This window comes from Equus quagga, chromosome 15 (assembly GCF_021613505.1).
Source record: "Equus quagga isolate Etosha38 chromosome 15, UCLA_HA_Equagga_1.0, whole genome shotgun sequence".
Taxonomy (NCBI): domain Eukaryota; kingdom Metazoa; phylum Chordata; class Mammalia; order Perissodactyla; family Equidae; genus Equus; species Equus quagga.
This window is the reverse complement of record NC_060281.1, coordinates 38,111,455-38,136,102: the sequence shown is the minus strand read 5'-3', so window position 1 is coordinate 38,136,102 and position 24,648 is coordinate 38,111,455. Positions and strand designations below refer to the sequence as shown.

At 41.1% G+C, this 24,648-nt stretch overlaps 1 protein-coding gene and 1 non-coding gene across 2 annotated transcripts; both read right to left on the bottom strand.

Moving 5' to 3' along the window:
* Positions 1-8,741: 8,741 nt before the first annotated feature.
* LOC124226280 (POM121-like protein 2) lies at positions 8,742-11,843 on the bottom strand. Its single transcript, XM_046639361.1, has one exon. The coding sequence runs from the start codon at positions 11,841-11,843 to the stop codon at positions 8,742-8,744; it is 3,102 nt and encodes a 1,033-aa protein (XP_046495317.1).
* An 11,228-nt stretch (positions 11,844-23,071) lies between these two features.
* On the bottom strand, positions 23,072-23,143 carry TRNAM-CAU (transfer RNA methionine (anticodon CAU)). Its single transcript has one exon. It is a non-coding gene; the product is annotated as a tRNA-Met (tRNA).
* Positions 23,144-24,648: the final 1,505 nt, after the last annotated feature.

The window sequence follows — 24,648 nt, the reverse complement described above, 5'->3', positions numbered from 1 at the left end:
TAACTGTAAATCTCAAAAGCATCATGCTGTGCAAAGAAATGCTACACAACAGGACATACTATATGATTCCACTTATGTGAAGTTCAAGAGCAGGCAAAACTATCTGGTAATAGAAATCAGAACAGTGATTAGCTTCCAGGATGTGGTATTGACGGGTAAAGAGACATAATGCAATTTTTCTGGAGCAATGGAAATGTTCTCAATCTTCACCCGGGTAGTGGTCGCACGGGAGTATACATATGCAAAGTTCATTGAGCTCTTCTACACTTAAGATCTTTGCATTTTACTGCACGCAAAATATACTTCAAAAAAGTACTGAAAAACGGGAACCACAGAGACATAATAACCAAGAAAGGAAGGGAAGGAGGGAGAGAAGGGAAGGAAAGGATGAAGGAAGGAAGAAAAGAAAAGAAAAGAAAGTACCTTCTCTGTATACTTCAGGTAGCTAAGGCCACCAGAGGACAACTTCCAAAACTAAGTTGTAGAACCATGAAGTGGTCCTTAGAAGCAGGAGAAAATTCACAGCACTCTTTGGGGAAACTGCCCCCAGCTGACATCACCTTCTCAATGCAAAATGCCTCTTTGTCAAACCTTGCTTTCCTCCCAGGATGGTAGGTTTCCTCAAAACCCCTAATGCATGAAACAATGACAGATTTAATAGAGATGCAGGCTCTGATAGATTTGAAAGCATTCTCCTAAATAAGTAGAAAGGAAGTTTACTTTTAAAGTATTACTTTCAGGAATCCATTTCCTTCATAACAATTCTAAGAGGTGAAATAGGGAAGATCAAAACTAAAACAAGAGTATTCAGTTTCTGGAAGCACATTCTCAGACAGGTGAAAATTATGTCCTTTCATTCAGCTAAACATATTTTCAAGACTTATGTATGCAAAGACAGACTTAGGTTTTCTCTATGTTGTCCACAAGTCACAATTCCATCAACACTAGGAAATCTATAAGCTGTAAGTAGTGGTTGCTGAATTGGGAAGCTGGTCTTGCATTCCTTTGATAAAGAATGCTGCCCAAAGGCACATGCTCAGAAACTCTGTAATGCCACCTCTGAGAAGTTAGGGAGTCTCTAAAGTCTAGCTTCATGGTTTCTGTTAGGAAGCCACAAAGAGTAGAGCGAAAGCAAACCAAAAAAAAAAAAAAAAAAATATATATATATATGTGTGTGGTACTTCATAATGCAGACATTTGAGTAAGGAGAAAATACTGAGGAGAGAAGAAATAGTGAAGAGGCCAATCCTGATATGGCCCTCTACATAGCCAAATGCCCTTCACATGGTTTCTTCCCTAACTTAACCCAATGTGATGTGACTAGAACCTTGCATATGCCCAAAGAAAATGCTTTAATTTATAAGGTTGCAAAATGAAGCTGTCTGCTTCATCCCTGGCCACACCTGTGAGGACAATATCACCTTGGTTAGAATTTCCTTCTTCCTCCTTAGCATGAAAACTATTTGTATTTTTTATGGTACAGTCCAGACTCCTGTAAAATGAGACCCCTAAAATACAAAAAATCTTGTCTCTACACTTGACAGATATATGTCTCGACTCTATTAGGATGTTCTACTTGAGTAGAAATCTCAGGTTATGGAAGAATAATAAAAAAATGAGAAGTTACAACCACACTGGAAACTTAGTTTTCTGAAGAATAGAAAAGTGTGTTTCATGTAGCATAGGCTTGCATGGTTTAAGAAAAAATTTGAGCCTTTAAAGATATACTGTTTGCCAAAGGCTAACTTTCTGTTTGTAACAATCTAGACATGAGGATGTCATTTTTTTATAATAGCACTTACTAGTTCTGTATTTAAAAGATAATAGTGGTACAAAGCTGATCAGAAAAGCTCTTAAATCAAAAAGAGTGGTCTGGTAGGTCACCGGGGGCTCCAAGTGTATTATTGTGACTATTATTGTTAATTTTTTTGTCTTTCCTGTGGCTTGTTGATAAAACAACGTCTGCAAATCCAACAAATCCAACTAGCTCAGACGTCACACCCTTATTGCAAATAATTGCTTTTGTGGGGAGAAAAAGGAAGGTAATTGAAAGTGACACTGCATTAGAAAGTCTATCTTTTATGGGGTCATAAAATAGGATGAATCTTTCACTTGTGATGAACTAGTGGTTCCCGGGAGAACTGATTTATCAGAAAAAAAAAAAAAAAAAAGATGCCATTTAAGATAAGATTCGACCAGATGCCTCCAGCCCAGATACCAAAAACCTCACTGGCATGAAGACCTGTCTTGAGATTCTCACCTTCAACCCCCTGGCAACAACGACATCTTAGCTTGATTCTAAAATGATCTGTAATCTGATATCTAACTGCTATGTGGCACCTCCCAGAAAGGAGATAATCATTTCTGAAAACTGCAGGATTTAGCATGTCTGAAGTCAAGGACAAGTAGAAAAGGAAACAGCTGAGGGAGGGCTTGGACAGCTCTCATCATCAACTCCAGATCTGTGGTTACAAGGCCAGAGATGGAGCAATTCACAAGAAGCTGAATATGCCCCCCCAAAACCAGCGTTTCTCCCTGCCTGAAGCTCACAAAGGGTTAGGAACACAGATCCAACATGAGAGTCACGAAATTAGCTCTCAGGCTGGAGTTCCTGTGGTGCACTTATCCTGAACACTGGCAGGTGGTTTGGAGCATAGCTCTGCTAAAAGACTCATTCCTCAGTTCCTCACCTTCGGCTGAGAATCCCTGTGTTCAGAGCAAGCTAATGAGGTAGCATGAGGGAGGAGAATCTGAAGCATAGAGTTGGATCCACAGAATGACAGAGGGATGATCATAGAAAAATGGGCTGGAAAGATATTTGAAGGTGTTGACAGGTGTTTTGCATGGAGGTGCAGGAGCTGTGGCAGATTCCAATAAATTTCTTGGTAAACTTACCAGGAGTGGTGACCAAATTGTGGTCAGAGCCATCTAAGTAAGCCAGTAGCTAGTAAGCCTGAGAGAGCCACTCCAAGGCATTTTCATCCATGAGGAGGGCAAAAGGGACAATTCTGAGAGAGAAAAGATCCTTAATGTCCCTTCCTCCTTAGTGCCTCCCCAAGTCAAAGGTGTTCTTTTCCAAGTTGCCTCAGTAGCTGTTTCGCTCCAGTGTATCCCACTCAGGTAGCTATAACTTTCCCTTTTTGTCAATCACCTCTTACTCACACTCAGACATTTCATTTGGAAGAGTCATTTTATGGTGAAAGAGGGACAAAGGTACTTTTATAAAACACAGGAACATATTATGTCTCCCATTTTTCCCACATGTAGGATCATTGTAGGGAGACTTGGCAAGCAATATACTCCTCCAGGTGTTCATTATCCTTATCTAAGAGCATGTCAGTCCAACAAGAGAATTCAGGTTGTTGAACCAGAATTAAGTTTGCATACCCTAAATCCCCTTTTGTCTAGGCTGCCACCCTGGGGCTGTTCTTAGGGAAAGGAAAGATATATCATGCTCTGGAACAGTCAGGTTCATTGAGGAGACAACTGGCTAGAGCTATGAGCATGGCCTTGAGTTCTGCCTACTGAGTTGAGTAAGCACATGCATTTTTGGTTCTACATAGCTGTGTCTGAGTTTTAACAGCCACAGTAACCTGTAGACACCACGGGGTTTCAGCTTAGCTGAACCATCAGTGGTCCAGGCCTAGGCATTTAAGGAAATCTCTGTGAGTTGAGGGTTTCACTGAGGCAATGGCCCAGCTTCAAGTATCAAAGAAGGGGATGACATTTTCTTCAGAGGGATAGCTGCCATTTTTTCACCTAAAGCTGAGATGTTATTGGGGCCAAAATAGCTGTGTTCTTGAACATACTATTTCCATTTGGCATGCAATGCTTGTTGGTCTCTTTCTCCTTGTTAGTTGTTGAGCCTGAGTTGACTCACACCAAAATGGGAATATCAGGCTCCATGGATCAGGCATACGATTTCAATAAGAGCTCCATAACAAGCTAGTAGCTGCTGTTCACAAAGGGTGAATCTGACAGCATTGCCAGGAAGGCAGTGAGTCAAACACCCCAAGGAGTACCTCTGAGTGAGGGCTGCTGTCCTTTTCCAGAGACCCCCTCCAGCAAAACTATCAGTCACAGGGACTTGTAGTTCAAAGTAGCCATTAAGGTTGTGTGTCCCCAAAAGGGGATAGTGTGTCATGTAGCTTGCTGGACAGCTTCCAATGCACTCTGTTAATTTGGTCCCTACCAGATAAATGAAAGGTGCAGGAGCCTCTTGTTAGTAGACCTACCCTATAAGAAATGCTAAAGAAAATCCTTCAGGCTGAAATGAAAGGATACTAGACAGCAACTTGAAGCTATATGAGGATATAGAGAAGAACAGTAAAAGTAACTACATAGGTAAATGTATAAGGTAGTATTATTATATATTTTTTTGTAACTCCTATTTTTATTTCCCAATGACTTAGAAGGCAAATGCATAAAACAATAATTATAAATCTGTACTAAAGGGCACACAATGTATGAAGTAATTTGCGACAACAACATAAAGGAAGAGGCAGAGCTGTATAGGAGCAGTTTTTGTATTCTATTGAAGCTGAGTTGGTAAGTTGGTATCAACTCAAACCATCTTGTTATAAATTTAGGATGTTAATCATAATTTCCATGGTAAGAACTGAGAAAATATCTAAAAAATACACAAAACAAGAAATGAGAAGAGTATCAAAATGATACACTACAAAAAATCTATTACATACCAAAGACAGCAGTAATAGAAGAAAAGAGAAACAAAGAAGGTATAAGACATACAAAAAAGAAATAGCAAAGTGGTAGAAGTAAATCCTTCCCTATCAGTACTTTAAATGTAAATGGATTAAATTCTCTGAACAAAAGGCTGAGATTAGTACAATGAATTTTTTTTAAATGATCCAATGATGTGCTGTCTACAAGAGCCTCACCTTAGATCCAAAGACACAATTAAATTGAAAGTGAAAGGATGGAAAAAGATATTCCATGAAAATAGTAACCAAAAGAAAGCTGGGGTGGCTATACTAATATTAGGCAAAATTTTTTTTTTTTTGAGGAAGATTAGCCCTGAGCTAACATCTGCTGCCAATTCTCCTCTTTTTGCTGAGGAAGGATGGCCCTGAGCTAACATCTGTGCCCATGTTCCTCTACTTTATATGTGGGATGCCTACCACAGCATGGCTTGTCAAGCAGTGCCATGTCCACGCCCAAGATCCGAACCAGCAAACCCCGGGCCACCAAAGTGGAACGTGTGCACTTAACTGCTGTGCCACTGGGCTAGCCCATAGACAAAATATCTTTAGTCAAAAAATTGCTATAATGCACAAAGAAGGACATTATATGTTGATAAAGGATCAATTCATCAAGAAGATATAACAAGTATAAAAATATATGCATCAAACAAACAGAGTCCCAAATATATAGGAAGTAAACATTGACAGAATTGAAGGGAGAAATAGAGAGTTCTACAGTCATGGTTGGTGACTTCAGTTTTAAATAATGGACAGAATATCTAGAAAGAAGATTGAGAAGGAAATAGAGAACTTGAACAATAGTATAAACCAACAAGACCTAATAGACATATGCGGAACACTATACCCAACAACCTCAAAATACACATTCTCAAGTGCACATGAAACATTCTCCAGAATGGACCTTGTATTAGGCCACAAAAAAAAGTCTCAATAAATTTTAGAAAGATTGAAATAATACAATACATCTTCTCTAACTACAACAGAGTGAAGTTAGAAATCAATAAGCAAAGCAAGAGTCTAAAGGTATTCTTCCATATATACCCAATAGGTCCACTTCAAGCTTCAATCCTTTGGAAATACAGATGTAGAAGCAGATTTCCAGGCAGAGATATTCATCTTAGCAATATTAGTAAAAATATTTGGAATGTATAAATAAACTATAATCTTCAGGTCAATGTAGCAAATATTTGTGAGCCTAATTTGTTTCTACTCTGGGCTCAGAACAGACATGAAGCTTATGGTCCCTAAGTGTCCTGTATTCAGTAGAATATATGGAACTTTTAGAAGTATATTTTCAAAGAACATTTGTCATAGTGAGAAAATGTGTATAATATTAAATAAAAAGTAACGCATTAAAATACATATATATAATATACCTTATGTAAAATAGAAGTTTTTTATTTCAATAAATCTTTTCTGAGTGCCTTCTACTGAACCATGCAATCCGTCACCAAGTTCTGCTCATTAATTCCTCCTCTCCCTACTGTCTCCTCATCCCAGCTGTCAACTACCTGGTTAGCAACCACCGTTAACTACCTAGTTCAAACTCACATCTTTAATGTTCATTGGTGTCTCCACAGTCTCCCACCAGTTCCCAAAGCTCCAGTCTGTCCCTATTTGATTCCGCCCTCAAGTGACAGCCAGAGTAGTCTAAGTCCAAGCTTTTATCTTTCCTGCTTAAAATCTTTCTATCACTATCCATTGTATTTAGAACACTGTCCATACTGCACTGCATGGTTTATCAGCATATCCATGATCTCCCCCTGCTGCTCCCCAGCTATGCCTGACTCCTTGGAAATTATCTCAATAGATCTGCTCTATCTTCCAGACCTGCTTGTGCACATGTTTTGTCTTTGGCCTGAAATGCCCTTCTCTACTTGATACCCAGAACACACACTTTAAGACAGAAGTCAAGTTTCAAGTCTTAGGTAAGATGACCCTCTGCCCTGCTTCCATTCCCCTGGTACCTGTCATTTGTATTGGAATCACTAGCTTACTTATCAGTCTCCCCACTAAATTGTAATCTCCAAAACAGAAGTTGTCCTCCACCTCTGAATGTCCTGTGCAAAGCACAATACAGGACATATAGTCATCACTAGATAAATGTTAAATAAATTATAATGTAGACAGCAGTAAACAATGCCTAATACTTTCTTCTGGTCCCCTTCTGTAAGATGACAATCTTGGGTCATGGGAGGCCTGGAAAAGTTGAAAGGGCATGGATATTTAGAATCAGACATACCCAGGTTAGAGTTCTAACTTTGGTAACTTGCTATAGTGAGGGAGAAGTGAGCACAGACGTTGGAGCCACTGGAGTTTGATCCTGAATCTAACCTTTACTGAGTGGGCCAGGGCAAGTTTCTTCACAGGTTTCTGCCTCCAAATTGATGAGTTTAACAGTAATTCCTATACCATAGACTTATTTAAACAATTTATTTTTATTGTACCAGCCAATTTAAAATTGCTTATTTTTGCAATTAGGCGTCTTCCAAGATAACCGTAAAACAGGAAATAGATGTGTTCAGGGAGTCATTCTTGCCTTTTTTTTTTTTTCCATCAAGATGATAAGAAGTGCCGAGGAATATGTCACAGCTCACTCAGAGACCGCCCATTGGGTACAGAGCAGAAGTCAGCTTGGGAATCCGCTGTTCTTCCCTTTCTCCCTCTGTTCTCAGGCCCAAGAGGCTTCCGGCCCTGCCTCGTATATCTGGGAGAGATGTGAATGTGGAGGAGTGATTTCATGAGGTAGAAACTAAAGGAAAAATTGAAGTGTAAGCTTTGGTTCCCTAACTGAGTATCTCTGGCTTATATTGGAGGGCTCATGACCTATAGGGGAGAGAGAAGAAGGTTGCACCACCCTGTCTTTCCCTCTCTGGACCCTATTATTTCCTCAGATGTCATTCCTTAAAGTCAAAATACTGTTGTAAATTCAGGAATCAGCACCTGTAGCCATTAATTGATGCTGCTTGCCTCATCCAGTTAGCCAGGTCCCAGAAGCTTTACACAGTTAAATCTGGCTCTATCAACATAGAACCACTCCCGCAAGTCATTTCTCCTCTAAACTCCATTGAAAGCACAAAATACACATCAGTATCAGACAAACTGAAGAGAACAAGTCTCTATATAAACGTACAAAAGGGGCCATGGAGGAGCCCCCAAACATAGCCTTTCTTGAGGAAATGCTAGCCCGCCCCAACACAAAGAGTGACAAATGAAGAAGTTGCAAGCAAGAAAGGCCAAGCCGCTTGCTCCAAGCCTGGCGGGAGGCTGGCTAAGTGTTGCCATTTTCTGGGGTCTGACAGGCTGAGTCTTGACTCGCCAATCTCTTAGGGCTAAGTTGGCAGAGACAAGGATGGGACTGGAACACCGCTTCTCTTGGGCAAAGATTAAAACAACTTGGTGACAGGAAGTGGCACAGCAAGGGCAGCCTGTGTGGGTGCCCCTCAAGAGCAGCACACACGGCTGCCCTTAAGGGCTGACTGCTGATCCTCAAGGAAAAGCTGGCTTCAAGGTCAAATTACATCAAAAGTTCCTCCAAGAATCCACTGAGCAATAAAGCAGCAAGAAATGAGGAACTGGCATCCCCAGGGGACCAGAGAAAGGGAACCACTTCTTAGAGCCAAATAAAGCAGGTTAGGATTTAGAGAGAATCTATTCCTCCTCACAAAGATGCAAGAGGATATAGGCTGTACTTGCCGGCTTCCTGGCATATCTGGGAAAAAGCAGGAGGCAGTGTCCTGAGTTCACACCTGACACAGAGAGGAGTGGGCAGGGAGGGGAAGGCAAGGTTCTATTCAATTTCAAAGGTTTGGTTCCACCCAGTTTCATTCTGCTATCACCACTAGAAGCCTTGGCCCTCCATCTTCTTCTAGAATGTAGATTAGGACCCACAAGGTGAGCATGTAAAACCCTAACCTTAGATCTGGGGTATTTTTGCTTTAGAGAATTGGAAGAGACTAAAGCTCTTCACAACAATACTGAGGTCCAAATCAGGGTATGGGTCACAGGGAACACAGGCTATTTCTCGTGGGTATGATGCATTCGGGAACGCCTTTGCTCCCGATTCTTTGGGGTTTTTGATTTTGTACCAATGGAAAAGGAAGGAGCTGATGATCTGAAAGATCCTCTTCCAACAGAGCCCCGGGCAGGTGGAGAGGGCATCCCAAAGCCAAGGCCTGTTTTAACTGGCCCAGGGACAAGGGTACTCTGAGCAAAAGGGGCCATGGAGGAGCCCCCAAACATAGCCTTTCTTGAGGAAATGCTAGCCCGCCCCAACACAAAAGATGTGCTCTGGCTGGTCAAGCCCTGGGAGTTCTGGCTCCAGCCTTTTCCAAAGGGTGTGATGGTGCTAGTACTCCCACTTGGCACTGCTCCAACATTGAATGCTCCAGAGTTGGAGTTCATGTCTGGAGCAGTCATGCTGATTCCAGACTCCCCACAGTCCATAGGAGTCACTAAGCCCCCAAAGGCAAAAGGTCGTGGGGCTGTGCTGCCAAACACTGAGCCACAAGCCCCACTATGGTAGGTCTGGGTGACAACTCCAAAGCCAGCTGTATTAGCTTGACCAAAGTGAAAACCTGCTGGAGTGCTGCCAATGTCTGGCCAGATGCCGGCAGGGATGTGAAAGATGGAGGCTGAGGGTGTCAAACCCCCGACGGTTGACTGTGTGGTACTGCTGAAGGCTGGCTGGGCTGCGGTTGGGGTTGGGGATGCCACTACTGAATTTCCAAACATGAAAGAGCTACTGAAGCTTGGGCCAATGGCTGGTTGGGGGGCCCCTTGCTTCTGCCCATCTGCAGCCCCAAATGCAGGCGGGGGCGTGGCTCCTAGGGATAGTGAGAAAGGTGGCCTTGAGTTTGACCCCAAGGGAATTGTAAATGTGGAGGTCAAATTGGAGGTACTGGACAACAGTGCAGGCTGGTTTGTGGTTACTAGGGCTGAGGCTGACAGAGGGCTGCCCATACTTCTAAAATTGGCAGTGCTTCTACTAGAGGATATCTGGATAGCACTGGGAAGAACCCGGCTGAAAATGGTGACTGTATGTACAGTAGGAATGGTAGGACGTTGGTGTGGTGGGAAAATGAAGCCTGTGGCTGGGGAGAAGCTGGCTCTGAAGGCAAGGGCAGCCCCAAGAAGGAGAGTGTGGCAAGTGGAAGGGATGGAGTAAGCGTTGCCCATGGGACTGGTAACATTCACTATACCAAAATCCAAAGGTGGCTTGAAAGAAGAGTCTTCAGATGTGCTAGCTGAGTTGGTGGATGTGACTACAGAGGTAGCCTTGACCAGGCCATGGAAGAGGTGGGTAGAAGCAGGAGTAGCTGGAGAAGTGGTCTGCTTGAAAGAGAAAGAAGCTATCATGGGCATAGTTTTAAGTGGTTCTGTGTTGCCAAAGATAGGCTTGAAGGTGGGAGTTAAGATACCCGGAGTTGAAGATAGTGCAGCTGTGACTGAAATTCTGGAATATAAGGAGCCTCCAATCTCACCGTTGGGTGGGAGACCAAAAATGGGTTTTGACATGGGGTCAGCAGAAGTTGCAGCAGGAAATGCAGATGCAGGATGAGAAGCTGGGTTATTCATTCCAAACAAAGAACTTTGCCTAGTGAGCGCTGCAGAGGTAATGGCAGGTGGGTCTGGGGGCATGGTAGACCTATTAGTCTGAGAGGTCAAAGGTGGCCATGTGGTGTCAGTGACTGGTGATGTGGGAGAAATAGGGGTCAGAAGGATGAAACTAGCTGTGGGCCTAGAGTCTGAAGAGGTGCCTGAAAGGGGCTCTGTCTGTGAGCACCCAAGTGGAGACAGTAGATTGGGTGTCTTCAGAGGTGAATGTCCTACACTGATTGCCTCTCCAGTAGATTGTGGGAAGGCCAGTTGACCTGGAGACTTCTGCATTTTCTTTAAGCTTTCCAACTGAGGATTTTTGCCCTGGGTTGGAGCTGTGCCTACAGAACGCACGGTGAGAGACAGGGAAGGCTGAATGGCAGAGTGAGTCTCAGGGACAGAATCTGTGGTGGCCTCAGTTGTATCCCCTCTGGCTTTGTTGCTCCATTGGAGTCCAGCTTTCTTCCCTAATGCCAAGATCTCTTCAGGGACTGCATTACCAAGCTGGGGAGGTGGACTCAGAGACAGCAGGTTCCCGGGGCTAGAAAGCAGCAGTGGAATCTGTTGATTTTGCTGCCCAGAGCTGCCATATGCTGCTGGGGACTCATTCGACAATAGTGGTATCAGTGGAGAGTGAGACTGACGGCCTTTTTCTTTCTTTTTTACTGGCCACTCTGGTATCTGGAATGACACACTGGAAACACTTCTCTTCCAAGGAACAGAGAAATCTCTAGAAGAGCTATAAGAGCTTGTAATAGCATTTCTTTTGGAGCTGACGAGGCCACCTGTGTGTGTGCTGGCCAAGGAGCTCACGGAGTAGCAACTGGGCCTCCTATTCAAGCTGTGGTTTGAACTCCAGGAGTTGAGGCTTCTCTTCAGAGGACCAGGCCTGGGCACAAAAGAAGGGAGGACTCCATTCTTTCTCAGCAGTTTAAATGCAGATGGTCTCGTCTCTGCACTCCTTCTTTTACTATCCAAGCTCTCAGGGAATAGCGGTTCTTCCAACCTCATTTTCCCTTTCTTGCACTCTCTGAGGGCCCTCAGCACTGACTCCTTTGCACATGGGTCTGGGGTCTTCTCAGAGGGTAAGGACCCTGCAGAGTTTATTACCTCTGCTGGGGAAGTGCAGGGGGGCACTCCCCGCTGAGGAGGAGCGATCTTGATGGTCACCGGGCTCCATACTGCCCTGGGGTGCCGAAGAGACCAGATACTACGCCTGAAGTAACTTTCCCACCAGTCTGAGGGAAGAGGCCCCATGATGGAATTCTGGGACCTTTTCATGGGAAATCGCCTCCAAGCCTCATTGACCACCCTCGCAGTGGGATTGGTAGGATCCCAGTTCATCGGTCTCCTCGCAGGTCTATGCCGCGGGGCAGGATGGACGCGATGGATGTGCTGAACCCGGTGAACCTGGTGAAGGGACTGAGCTGGTCGGCGGTTCACCGGCCTCTGGGGCAAGTCTGTGCACGGCTCTGCTGGAGACGACCGCGGGGGTCCCGGCTTGCCCAGGTAACTGCCCATGAGGAGCAATGAGGCGAGGTCTGTGACTTTGAATAGGGTTTCGTCTCCTGACTCACGAAGTTTCTGATGTCCGGTGATCCAGCCAGAGCCGAAGGGCGCAGTGTTCGGATGACGGTTGGGATCTGGGCGCGAGGAAAGGGCAAGGACCTTTGGGCGCTCGACACCCCCTAGGCTCCGCGTTCGCAGGTCAGCGCCCCGTGGGAAAGAGGACACGCAGGGCCGCGGCAGCCCCAGTATTATTTTGAGGCCGAAGCCGGGCGCTCGGACCTCTGCTCTCACCTCCGCTGGCGGCAGCGCGCGGCGCCTCGCCCGGCTTCCGCAGCGCCAGCCTGGAGCCGCGCGGGCCCAGTTCACTGAGTGGGGCAGAGCTAGAGTCCAGCGGGCGCGGGATCTCCAGGCTCCGGCTGCGGCCAGCCTCGGGCTTCCGGGCTCCCGGCACCGGCACCGGCACCGATCCTTCCGCCCGCGGGTTCCCCGGAGTCGGAGTGCGGAATGCAGTCTGAGCCTGGCAGGGTGAGTCGCGGAGCAGGACTGGAGACCCGGTCGGGAGGACCCTAGCAGCCCAGGTGGCGTTCGTGGCACCAGCAGCCAGGAAGACTCGAGGCCTAATTTGCTGGATAGCGATTCCCGCACTTCTCCTTTCCCGCTGCCCTTTCCTTTCTGCAGCCAGTAGGCTCCAGTCATCTGCTGGGAATGGAAACTCTTGACGCAGCCACCTCCCGGCCCCATCCAGGGTCGCTTCCCGGAGGCTGAATCCGGGTCGCCTTCCGATTGTTTGCACTTTGAGAATGCAAGGAAGATCGCCATCTGGCGGGGACTCGAGGCTCGGCAGGAGGCCGAAGGGATATTTTGTCTATCGACCCAGAACCTGAGCCCTTGGTAGCCACCGGGCTTAGTCCCTAGCTCAGCGCACTCCCACGATCTCTCCACTCGCAGTCCACACGTAGCCCAGTGGGTCGGAGCTCCTGGAGCGGAGCCAAGAAGTGGGGGATGTCTGGACTCGCTTTTGGACAGAGTGGGTTTTGAAGAGAGCTAGTTCAAGGATGACCTTAACGTGTTCTTGAAAGAGTCGTACTCAATTCGTGCCTATTTTATTGTTATTAGAAGGAATTGCTTTAGTAATCTTTAAAAGTTCCCTGTTTCTGACTTTTCTAGAATGTTAGTTACCTAGTTGACTCTGGCTTAGTTTTCTTCTAGAAGTCTTATGGTTTCAGATCTCACATTTAAGTCTTTAATCCATTTTGAGTTAATTGTTGTGTATAGTGTAAGATAATGGTCTACTTTCATTCTTTTGCATGTGGCTGTCCAGTTTTCCCAACACCATTTATTAAAGAGACTTTCCTTTCTCCATTGTATGTTCTTGGTTCCACTGTCAAAAATTAGCTGTCCGTAGGATTTCTCTCTCTCTCTTTTTTTTTTTTTTTTGGATGCAATAGAAAGCTCTATGGGGAGCAAGGGAAAATGATCATATTTGAAATGGCACAGGTAGATCTGGAAACTATTATCATGCTTAATCAACATCAAAGCACATATCACTGGGTAACAAGATGAAAGAAAACTAGTGGCGTTCTTCAGCATCAGGTTTTTCTCATATATAGAGGACATATGAATGGAAAGACACAAGCTAGTTCCATAAAAGAAAACAAAGCAGCTCACCAGCAAGAGGACAACATGGGTGGCGGCGTTAGTTTCACAAAAGAAGACATAACTTTTTGAGGTCAGACTTTTAAATATACCTTGTTGTGAAGAAGCAGAATTATATAATTACTAATGGTAATTCAGTCTCAGGAGAAGGGCTGCTTGTTAATTAAATGATAGACACTTCATTGTCTTGTTGGCTGACTGGAAAGTAAATTTGTCTAATACCTTACTACATTTGGTCACTTTATCAACTTCAACTGAACCATCACTATATTTGTAAACACAATAAATATGCTCCCTAAGCAAAGGAAACTTTTCATAACAAGCAAAATTAGCATTTTAACAGCAGGAATGATGCAATAGTTGTTAACTATATGCTCTAAATATGTTTTATTATTCATAAAAGAACAGTGTGGTGCAATTATCATTTTGAAAAGTGGATTGACATACATGTACTACTATTTATAAGTTATAAAGATTGCTGTTGATAAAAAGGGCAAAATATGCAAAATTTTAAGATAAAATTAAAATACAATGTTAGACTTGGAAGAAAAATTGCTTTTCATTATATGCAAAGTTTTCTTTAAAACAAAACAGACAACTCCTGGAAAATGGGCTAGAACAAATGGTGAAAGTGTACATGTGAAGTTCAATTGCTACATAAACCTAATCTGTTCTCTAGATGTTAGAACAATACACGACATCGAGCCTCTGGAAATGCCACAAATATGCTGTGAATTCCTGAGTAGTTGAATGTTTGAACTTTCTTTCCAAGGATTCAGTGATTGCTTTCATATTTGGATTATATTTATGTGACTCTTTAAGCTATGCTGGCTTCAATCTAAAGTTCTAAGAAAACCATGATCATTTTGTTTTCAAGTGACGTAATATTGGGAATTTTAGTTAGATTTCAAACTGGCATTGGGCTTATGGGGAACTTATTGCTTTTCATTATATATATGTCATCTTATTCATTCAACCTCATCAGAAGAAGCCCTTAGATGTGATTCTCAGCTAACATTGGCTAATGTTATAACAGTTATTTTCAGGCGCATTCCATATATAATGTCATCCTTTGGAATTAGAAATATTTTGCAGGATATTGGTTGTAAAGCAGTGCTATACATTTATAAAGTGACATGGGGTGCTTCTCTATGTACTTCTTCTCTAGTGAGTATATTTCAGGCCGTTATTATCAGTCTGGCTTGTTCTAAATGGGCATGGCTCAAACCCAAAATCTTCACACAAATTCTGCCCTTGTTGATTTATTCCTGGATGAGCAACATGCTAATCAATGTGTGGGTCATCATAAGCATTGCCACCAGAAATTCCACTAATGTTGGACTTTTATATTCTCTGAGGTACTGTAAGACAAGACAGTTTATATACCATCATGAAATGCTATTTCAAAGTGTCATATTTATTCAAGATGTCTTCTTGTTGTTCTTCATGATTTGGGCCAGTTTCTACATGGTGATTGTCCTGTTCAGGCATCACAAGGTCATCTTGCATATTCACAGTACCAGCCTCTCTCCACAATCTTTTCCTGAAACTAAAGCCACCCATTTTGTCCTCTTGCTGGTGAGCTGCTTTGTTTTCTTTTATGGAACTAGCTTGTGTCTTTCCATTCATATGCCCTCTATATATGAGAAAAACCTGATGCTGAAGAACGCCACTAGTTTTCTTTCATCTTGCTACCCAGTGATATGTGCTTTGATGTTGATTAAGCATGATAATAGAGTTTCCGGATCTACCTGTGCCATTTCAAATATGATCATTTTCCCTTGCTCCCCATAGAGCTTTCTATTGCATCAAAAAAAAAAAAAAAAAAAAAGAGAGAGAGAAATCCTATGGATAGCTAATTTTTGATAGTGGAGCCAAGAACATGCAATAGAGAAAGGAGAGTCTCTTTAATAAATGGTGTTGGGAAAACTGGACAGCCACATGCAAAAGAATGAAAGTAGACCATTATCTTACACTATACACAACAATTAACTCAAAATGGATTAAAGACTTGAATGTGAGACCTGAAACCATAAAACTTCTAGAAGAAAACGTAGGCAGTACACTCTTCAGCATCAGTCTTAGTGGTATCTTTTTGAATACTATGTCTCACCAGGCAAGAGAAACAGAAGAAAAAATAAACAAATGGGTATACATCAAACTAAAAAGCTTATGCACAGCAAATTAAACCATCAACACAATGAAAACACAGCCTAACAATTGGGAGAAGATATTTGCAAGTCATATATCCGATAAGGGCTTAATATCCAACATACATAAAGAACTCATACAACTCAACGGAAAAAACAAGCACCCACTTAAAAAATGAGCAAAGGATCTGAACATTTTTCCAAAGAAGATATACAAATGGCCAATACGCACATGAAAAGACATTCAACATCACTAATTATTAGGAAAATGCAAATCAAAACTACAATAAGATATCACCTCACACCCATCAGAATGGGTATAGTTAAGACAAGAAATAACAAGTGTTGGAGAGGATGTGGAGAAAAGGAAACTCTCATATACTGCTGGTGGAAATGTAAACTAGTGCAACCACTATAGAAAACAGTAAGGAGATTCCTCAAAAAATTAAGAATAGGACTACAATATGACCCAGCTATTCCACTTCTGGGTATTTATCCAAAGGACATGAAAACACAAATGCAAAAAGATATTTGCAGGGATCCCTATGTTCATTGCAGCATTATTCACAACCGTCAAGACTTGGAAACAACCTAAGCGCCCATCAATGGATGAATGGATAAAGAAGATGTAGCATATATACACAATGGAATACTACTTAGCCATAAAAAAGATGAAATCTTGCCACTTGTGACAACATGGATAGATCTTGAGGGTATTATGCTAAGCAAAATAAGTCAGACAGAGAAAATCAAATACCATATGATTTCATTTGTAAGTGGAAGATAACAACAACAACAAACAAACACATAGCTACAGAGGTTAAATTGGTAGTTACCTGAGGGGAAGAGGGAAGGGAGGAGAGCCAAAAGGGTAACAGGGCACATGTGTACAGTGACAGATGGAAATTGGTCTTTGGATGGTGAACATGATGTAGTTTACACAGAAATGAAAACATAATGATGTACACCTGAAATTTATATAATGTTATGAACCAACATAACCTCAGTAAAAAAAATTCTTGATGAAAATTCTTTTAATTGCAAGAGAAGATATTTTTAGAATTGTTGTGAATATAGACAGTAGTCCTGACTACACCAAGATAAAAATTTGAGAAATGCTAATTCATTTTGATTCAACCTATGACAGTCTCTTCAAGCATAAAAGAGGATATTGCAGATGAGTACATATAGTGCAGCATACATATAAATTCTAAAAATGTGGAAAATTATATTAATAAAAAATGCTAATGTTAAAATAAAGAAATGCAAGATGATGGTAAAAGTCAAATTTAAAAGAATGATTATCTTTAAGGTGTTTAGAAAAAGATATAAAAAGAGTCAGGAACGTAGGGGACTTCTTCTTTTGTATGAAGCTATTAATGGTTCATGGAGCAACACTTTGACCAATTGGAGACAGTGGCTGGTGGATAAATTCTTCCCACTTTCTTCCTCTAAGCAATTTGTCCTGAGATCGCACCCCCATTTAATTCAATGGGTGCTCTTTACATGAATATGTTCAGTTTGTAAAAATTTATCAAAGCTTATACTTATATGTGGAGTTTCACGTATATATCTATCTTATACTTCATTAAAATGTTAAAAATTATTCATTTGCAATAGCTCCAAAAAACATTTTTAACCTAGAAATAAATCTTACAAAATTGTGCAGGATCTTTATTCAGAAAACCATAAAACATTGCCAAAAGAATGTAAAGAAAGCCTAAATTAATGTAATGATACACTGTATTTATTGAATGGAAGACAGTATTGTAAAGATTAAATTCTCCTTAAAATGAAGTATAAAGTCAATGCAATTACAATTAAAAGACAGTATTGTGAAAATTGACAAGCTCATTCTAAATATTATATGGAAATGCAAAATTCCAAGAGTAGCCAATACTATGTTGAAAAGAACAAAATGAGAGGATGTAGATAGATAGATATCAATGGTTATTGCAATGCTGTGGTAAGACAGCATGCTAAAAATAGACCAATGCAGCAAAATAGTGTCCAAAAACAGAACCACAGAACCAAACATTTGTAGACACAATTTGTGAAAAAGATTGCACTGTATAGCAGTGGGGGAACGGATGTTTTTTTCAATAAACAATACTGAATCCATTGGATATCTAATGGGGAAAAAATGAATCCTATTCTCTCTCTATACAAACAAAAATCAATACCAGATTGATTTTAGACTTAAATATGAAAGGTAAAAGAAAGCTTCCAGAACGTAACACAAGAGAATATCTTCATGATCATGGGGTAGGCAAAGATTTCTTAAACAGAATATTGAGTAGGCTACCCACAAAGGAAAATAGTAATATTTTGGGTTAAATTGAAATTAAGAAATTCTGTCTATCAAAAGACATTATTAAGAGATTTAATAGTCAAACTACAGAATGGGAAAAGATATTTCCAACATATATAACTGATACAAGTCTCTTATCCATAATATGTATGCATACAAATCAATAATAAAAATACAGACAACCCAATAGAAAAAGCAAAAAGATTTGAAAGGTCTTTTTACCAAAACAAAAGTATCCAAATGGCCAATAAATATATGAAAATATGCTCAGCTTCATTATTAATTAAGGAAATGCAAATTAAAATGCATTAAGTTACCACTATACACCTAGCAAAATAGCAAAATTAAAAAGAATGCAAATCATTGTTTTGGAAGTCTGTTTGGCAATATCTTATAATGTTGGACCTATGCATACCCATTAATCCAACAATTTCGCTTCTAAATATAGACCCAGAAAAAATGCATACATTTGTGAACCATGACATATTCAAAAATGTTCCTTTTGTTGTGTTTACTTATAATAGTCCCAGAATGAGAACAACATAAATGTCTATCAACTGCGGAATATCTAAATTGTATAATATACATACAATGGAATACTCTACTGCCACAAAAATGAAGAAACTACTGCTACATTTAATAGCATAGATCAATTTACAGATATAATTGAATAAAAGAAGCCAGACACAAAAGAGCACAGACAATATGACTCCATTGACATAAATTTTAAGGACAGGAAAAACTGAATTTTGGTGTTAGAAGTCAGAATGGTGATTACCTTTAGAGCAAGGGAAATGTGACTGAGAGATAGCATAAAGGTTGTATCTGAGGTGTTGGTAGTATTTTATTTCTTGATGTAGATGGAAGTTACTTGTGGGTTCCCTGTGTGAAAACTCATTTACCATCCATATGATTTGTATGCTTAAAAATGTTATAAATTAATTCTTTAAAAGCTTAAAGAGACAGCCACGTGTAAAAGAATGCACATAGACCATTATCTTATAACATACACAAACATTAACTCAAAATAGATTAAAGACTTGAATGTAATACCTGAAACCATGAAACTTCTAGAAGAAAACATAGGTAGTATGCTCTTCAACATCGGTCATAGCAGCATATTTTGAAGTACCATGTCTGACTCGGCAAGGAAAACAATAGAAAAAGTAAACAAATGGGTCTACATCAAAGTAAAAAGCTTCTGCACAGCAAAGGAAACCATAAACAAAAGGAAAAGATGACCTACCAATTGGGAGAAGATATTTGCAAATCATATATCTGATAAGGGGTTAATATCCAAAATATATAAAGAACTCATATGTCTCAACAACAAAAAAACTAACCACCAAATTAGAAAATGGGCAAAAGATCTGAACAGACATTTCTCCAAAAAAGACATACAGATGGCCAACAGACACTTGAAAGGTGTTCAACATCACTAACTATCAGGGAAATGCGAATCAAAACTACAAAGAGATATCACCTCATGACCTTCAGAAAGGCTATAATTAACAAAACAGGAAATAACAAATGTTGAAGAGGAAGTAGAGGAAGGGGAACCCTCACATACTGTTGGTGGGAGTGCAAACTGGTGCAACCTCTATGGAAAACAGTACGGGGAGTCCTCAAAAAATTAAGAATAAAACTATCATGCAATCCAGCTATTCCACTGCTGGGTATTTATCCAAAGAACATGAAAACATAAATGCAAATATATATATATTTATATGCACCCCTATATTCATTGCAGCATTATTCACAATAGCCAAGACTTGGAAGCAACCTAGGTGCCCATCAAGGGATGAATCCATAAAGAAGATGTGGTACATATACACCATGGAATACTACTCAGCCATACACAAGAATGAAATCTGGCCATTTGTGACAACATGGTTGGACCTTGAGGGTATTATGCTAAGCAAAATAAGTCAGAGGTAGAAAGTCAAATACCATATGATCTCGCATATAAAGAGAAGATAAAAACAACAACAAACACATAGAGACAGAGATTGGATTGGTGGTTACCAGAGGGGAGGGGGGTAGGGAAGAGGGCAAAAGAGGTGCTTAGGCACGTGTGTATGCTGGTGGATTGTAATTAGTCTTTGGGTGGTGAACATGATGTGATCTACACAGAAATCGAAATATAGTGATGTACATCCGGAATTTATATTACGTTGTAAACCAATGTTACTGCTGCAATAAAAATTTAAAAAATAATAATAAAGTAAATAAACAAAATACTTTATTTCCCTCCAAAAAAGCTTAAAGAAAGTTATAAATCAATATGTATACGTATATTATGGATCAATTCTTAGTATGTGGGATGACTCCACAGCATGGCTGATGAGTGGAGTATGTCCACACCCAGGATCCAGGTCAGAACCCCAGGGGCACTGAATTGGAGTGCAGAACTTCAACCACTCAGCCACGGGGCCAGCACCCTAAAAGTTTATTTTAGAAAACAAAAATAATAAAACATTAAAGAGAACTAAGAGGCATGTAAAAAAAAATCTAAAAGGAAATAAAAACAAGAGAAGCAGAGTACTATAGCGCCCAATTGCCTTTTCTTTTAGAGCATTTACTCATGGAGGAAAAATTGGGCTTATATTTTAGCAGCTTCTAAACAGAGGCAAAGTGAAGTCACTGGGACCTGCTCAAAATGGAGAACCACCCTATATTAGCACATGTCCCCTGTGGTATAGATTCAGGTTAATAATGACCTAGAGAGAAAACTCAACCTTCACCCCCAATGAACTGCAGGAAAAATTGTCTTGTCACTTAGGAAAGTGTGGAGTAAAAGAAATAGAAAACATCCCTGTCACTGAGAAGTCAGCCACAAAGTGAACCTCTAGCAGATAGGCATCCTAGATGTGAATTCCTGGGTAGTTCAGGGAACCTTAAGTCATAAACTTGGTTTGAAGTTTGTATTATTTACCTACTACTGTAACAAATAACTTCAAATTTAGTGGTTTAAAACAATAAACTTTTATTATCTCATGGTGTCTGTAGGTCAGAAATTTAGGAGTGTCTTAGCTGGGTAGTTCCAGCTCAGGGTCTCTCAGGAGTTGCAATCAAGATGCCAGCTACAGCTCTAGTCATCTTAAGATTTGACTGGGCTGGGGGATCCCTTTCCAAATTGTCTGAGTGTTGATAGGAAGTCACACTTTCTCCCCACTTGGGCCTCTTCACAGGGCTGCTGGTGACATAGCAACTGGCTTCCCCTAGAGCCAGATCCATCAATTATGTTGGTCACAAAAAGACCAACCCTGATAAAATTAGGTAGGGAACTACACAGAGGCATGAATTTCAAGAGGTGGAGATCACTGGGAGTCATCTTAGATGCTGCCTACCAGAGTCTGCCCTCTGACCACCAATGATCCATGTCTCTTCCTCATGCAAAACACACTCACCATCACCCAAGAGGCCTCAAAGGGCTCAGAATTTAACATTTAAATTACATCCAGGTGTATGTGAGGTACCTTGAGTATAGTTCCTTAGGTATATTCCTTCAAGTACATAGAAACAAACCTTGTGCACCAAGAGAGGAAATACTATCACACCTGGACAAGGCTTTGAATCCTTGATTCTCCAGTCAAAGTTCTGATGCTCTACCAAGCAAGCCACACAGGCTCCAGGGAAAACCTCTTACTTATATCCAGAAACGGTTTGAGCAAATATCACTGTTGTTGATTGGTACTGTAAATATATTCTTGGCCTCGGGAACGATAGCTGAAGAAATGATTTAAATTCCTTAGGGCAAATTCATTGAACAGAAGTGTATTCGTGTATTCTGAGCATTACTTGGTATTCACTGGTGAGCTGTTACTTGTTTGGTTTGCACTGTCTAAGAAGCCATGCTGGCCTATATAGAAGAAATGTAAATAGCATCAACACAACAATCCTTATTTATTTACACACAGTTTGTAAAAGGTGAGACTCAAGAGGTGGAACCAACTGATTGTCTTCAGTAAATATTTATTAATACTTAATACGTTCACTAGTCACCTTTTGGTGACAAAGAAAAACAAAAATAATGACAAAGTAGGAGAAGTGGAAACCAATTAGTGGAGAGCAGTAGTTAGAATTATTGCATTTTGCCAAATATTTATTGATGCAAGAAAAAATCATTCATAAGGAAGGGAATATCCTAGGTGAGTACGATCCTCCTTTGTGCCCTTAACTTCACTAGTTTTTAGGTGATTTTACCTTCCAGAGGAATTTTTACCAACTTGGAACACCCTCATATACTTTTCTAATGGACGCCTAACATTTTTCAACAGATACGTGTAAAGACTGTAAGACTGGCATATTGTAAACTTTTAAATATTTTATAAGCAATGGCATCACATTCCTTTATTGTATCAAATAGATTTTAAAAACCATAGTGATTTAATATCTGCCAACATCCCTTTAAAAAAATAGAAGAGCACGCCTTCCTGTGACAGTTGGAAATTTTATATCGATCTTCTTTCTCCTTGAATTTGTATTTCCACAGAATTTTATGCCAATATAATGAATGTTTACACTTAAAGTCTTTACTCGATCATTCGATTATATTAGTCTGCACCAAATATATGTGTAAATATTGAAATCCGAAGTTTTGCTATTTGATGGGACCACAAATCTGTGTTATAATGAATTCTTTGGGTTTGAGTTATATTTGCATTTACTGGTAACACACAATCAAAACATCATAAGTAGATAATAAATTTGAAAACCCTTTACTGGAAGATTTAACAGAAGTAAATGTGGAATTTGTCTCGTGTTTCTCCATGAAATGGTGTACGATGTACAAGACTACCTCAACTGAAGGAAGATTTCCAATTTTCCTTTTGTTGGACGCCAGGGATGGAAGGAATTCTACAATTCTGGGCAGTATGCCACTTCAGGTAGGAAGAAGAGTTTAGGAATTGTCTAGTGGGAAAACGGCATTTCAAAGGAAGGTGGAAAAGAAGAACGCAAATTGGAGAAGGATTCTCAGACAGGTTAATTTTAAGATTGATTACACATGGAAGAGCTAAATATGAACTAGACATAGAAACTGATTTTATTTTTTTACTCACAGCCTAGTTGGAATAAAACTTAGCAAGGAATAAGCGTGAAAACAAAAAAAAAAAACCTCATAGCAGAGGATGGTTTCGATCCATCGACCTCTGGGTTATGGGCCCAGCACGCTTCCGCTGCGCCACTCTGCTAGCGTTTTTACTTTTTCCCTGTTTTTCATTTCAATGATCAAGATCACCTTTCCCGCGCAGAGAAAGTACTCTTTATCTTTTCTGTCCCTTTCCTTTTGAACGTTTTTCCGCCCCTCTCTCTCCCAGGCACGTCGGAGATCCACTCCTCCACCACCAATGGGTCCAGGACTGCGCTTTTCTAAGCTGCCGGAGTGTCCAAACTCGGATTTCTTTTTTTTTTTTCTTCCAGGAGCCTCTCCTTGCTCAGGGAGAGCCGAGGAAGAGCGCGCGGAACAAAACTCTGGTGGACCCTTCTCGGGCAAGATCTGAGGAGTCGTGGAGCCAACCCTGCCGCCACCGGAGAGGAATCGTGTTAACCGTCTTGTTTGTTTCCTGCAAAAAAAAAATCTCATAAACATCGTTTGGATAAAAGAGAGGTTTTTATCTGCTTGCAAGGGCACAAGATTTTCACGAGGACGGTGCCCCTGGAACAGAGAGAATAAACGAAATTTATTGCTCAACTTATTACATGGCGACCTCAATTTCTATTGGATCTCGTTGAGGGCTGCTTTGACATAAAAATAAAATAAATAAAACAAAAAACCCAAGGAAATAATAATTAAAAAAAAACTAAACTAATAAAGATAGGACCTTTCTTTTCTCGTGGCTTCTATCAGAGAGCAGAACCTTTAGGAAGTCCCTGAACACCAGCTCTGGTTTGCAGCTGCCTCTGTGATGACGCTAGATAGGGCCCATCTGGGATGTTGTAAACCTTTTATCTTCAGTAATGTAAGCTTTTGGATGATGAGCGTAATGTGTTCATTCAGTCACACGGCTAGGCCATGGGTTGCATGCTAGGGTTTGTTGTTTGTTTGCTTCTCTCTCTTTTTACTCCATTTCCCTGTCCACAATGGAACTTAAGGAACAGCCTCTGCAGCATTTTCTTTCATGGTACACGGGCGAGCGAAGGTTGCTCGCACAGCTGAGGACCCTCCTCCAGTTCCCAGCCGTGCGCACAGCCCCACCGGAGCAGAGCTGGGGCGCGCACCGCGATGGCGCAGCTCTGGGAGCTGGGTCCCCTGGTCCCAGGTCAGCAGGGGAGACAGGCTGAGAGAGAAACATCGTTTGTCACCTTCTAGACAATTTCAGGCTTTCAGCGTTTCCAACACGGAGGCCCTCACTTGAAACAGCGTTTATGTGGGCCTTCTTAAGGCAGCCCAGGTGGGATGGATGTTCTGTTCAGCGAAGATTTCCTTACCAAGACTGGGACAAGAGTGTTCTTGAATTTTGATATATTTTCCCCAGACTTCACGTGAAGGGGAAGGGAGCCCACAGACAGTAACCAGACGACAAGCAATGTGTTTCTCTTAAGTCTTCAGGGATGTTCTGAATCCAAGGATAGTGAAACTCGATTATTCCTTTTGGGCATTTGTCCTCCCAGATCTTTGTCCTCTCAAGCAGATGCTGCGATCTTCAAATTGTATCCTCTCAAAAGTCAGTCTTTCTTCAAACTTTTCTGACTGCAA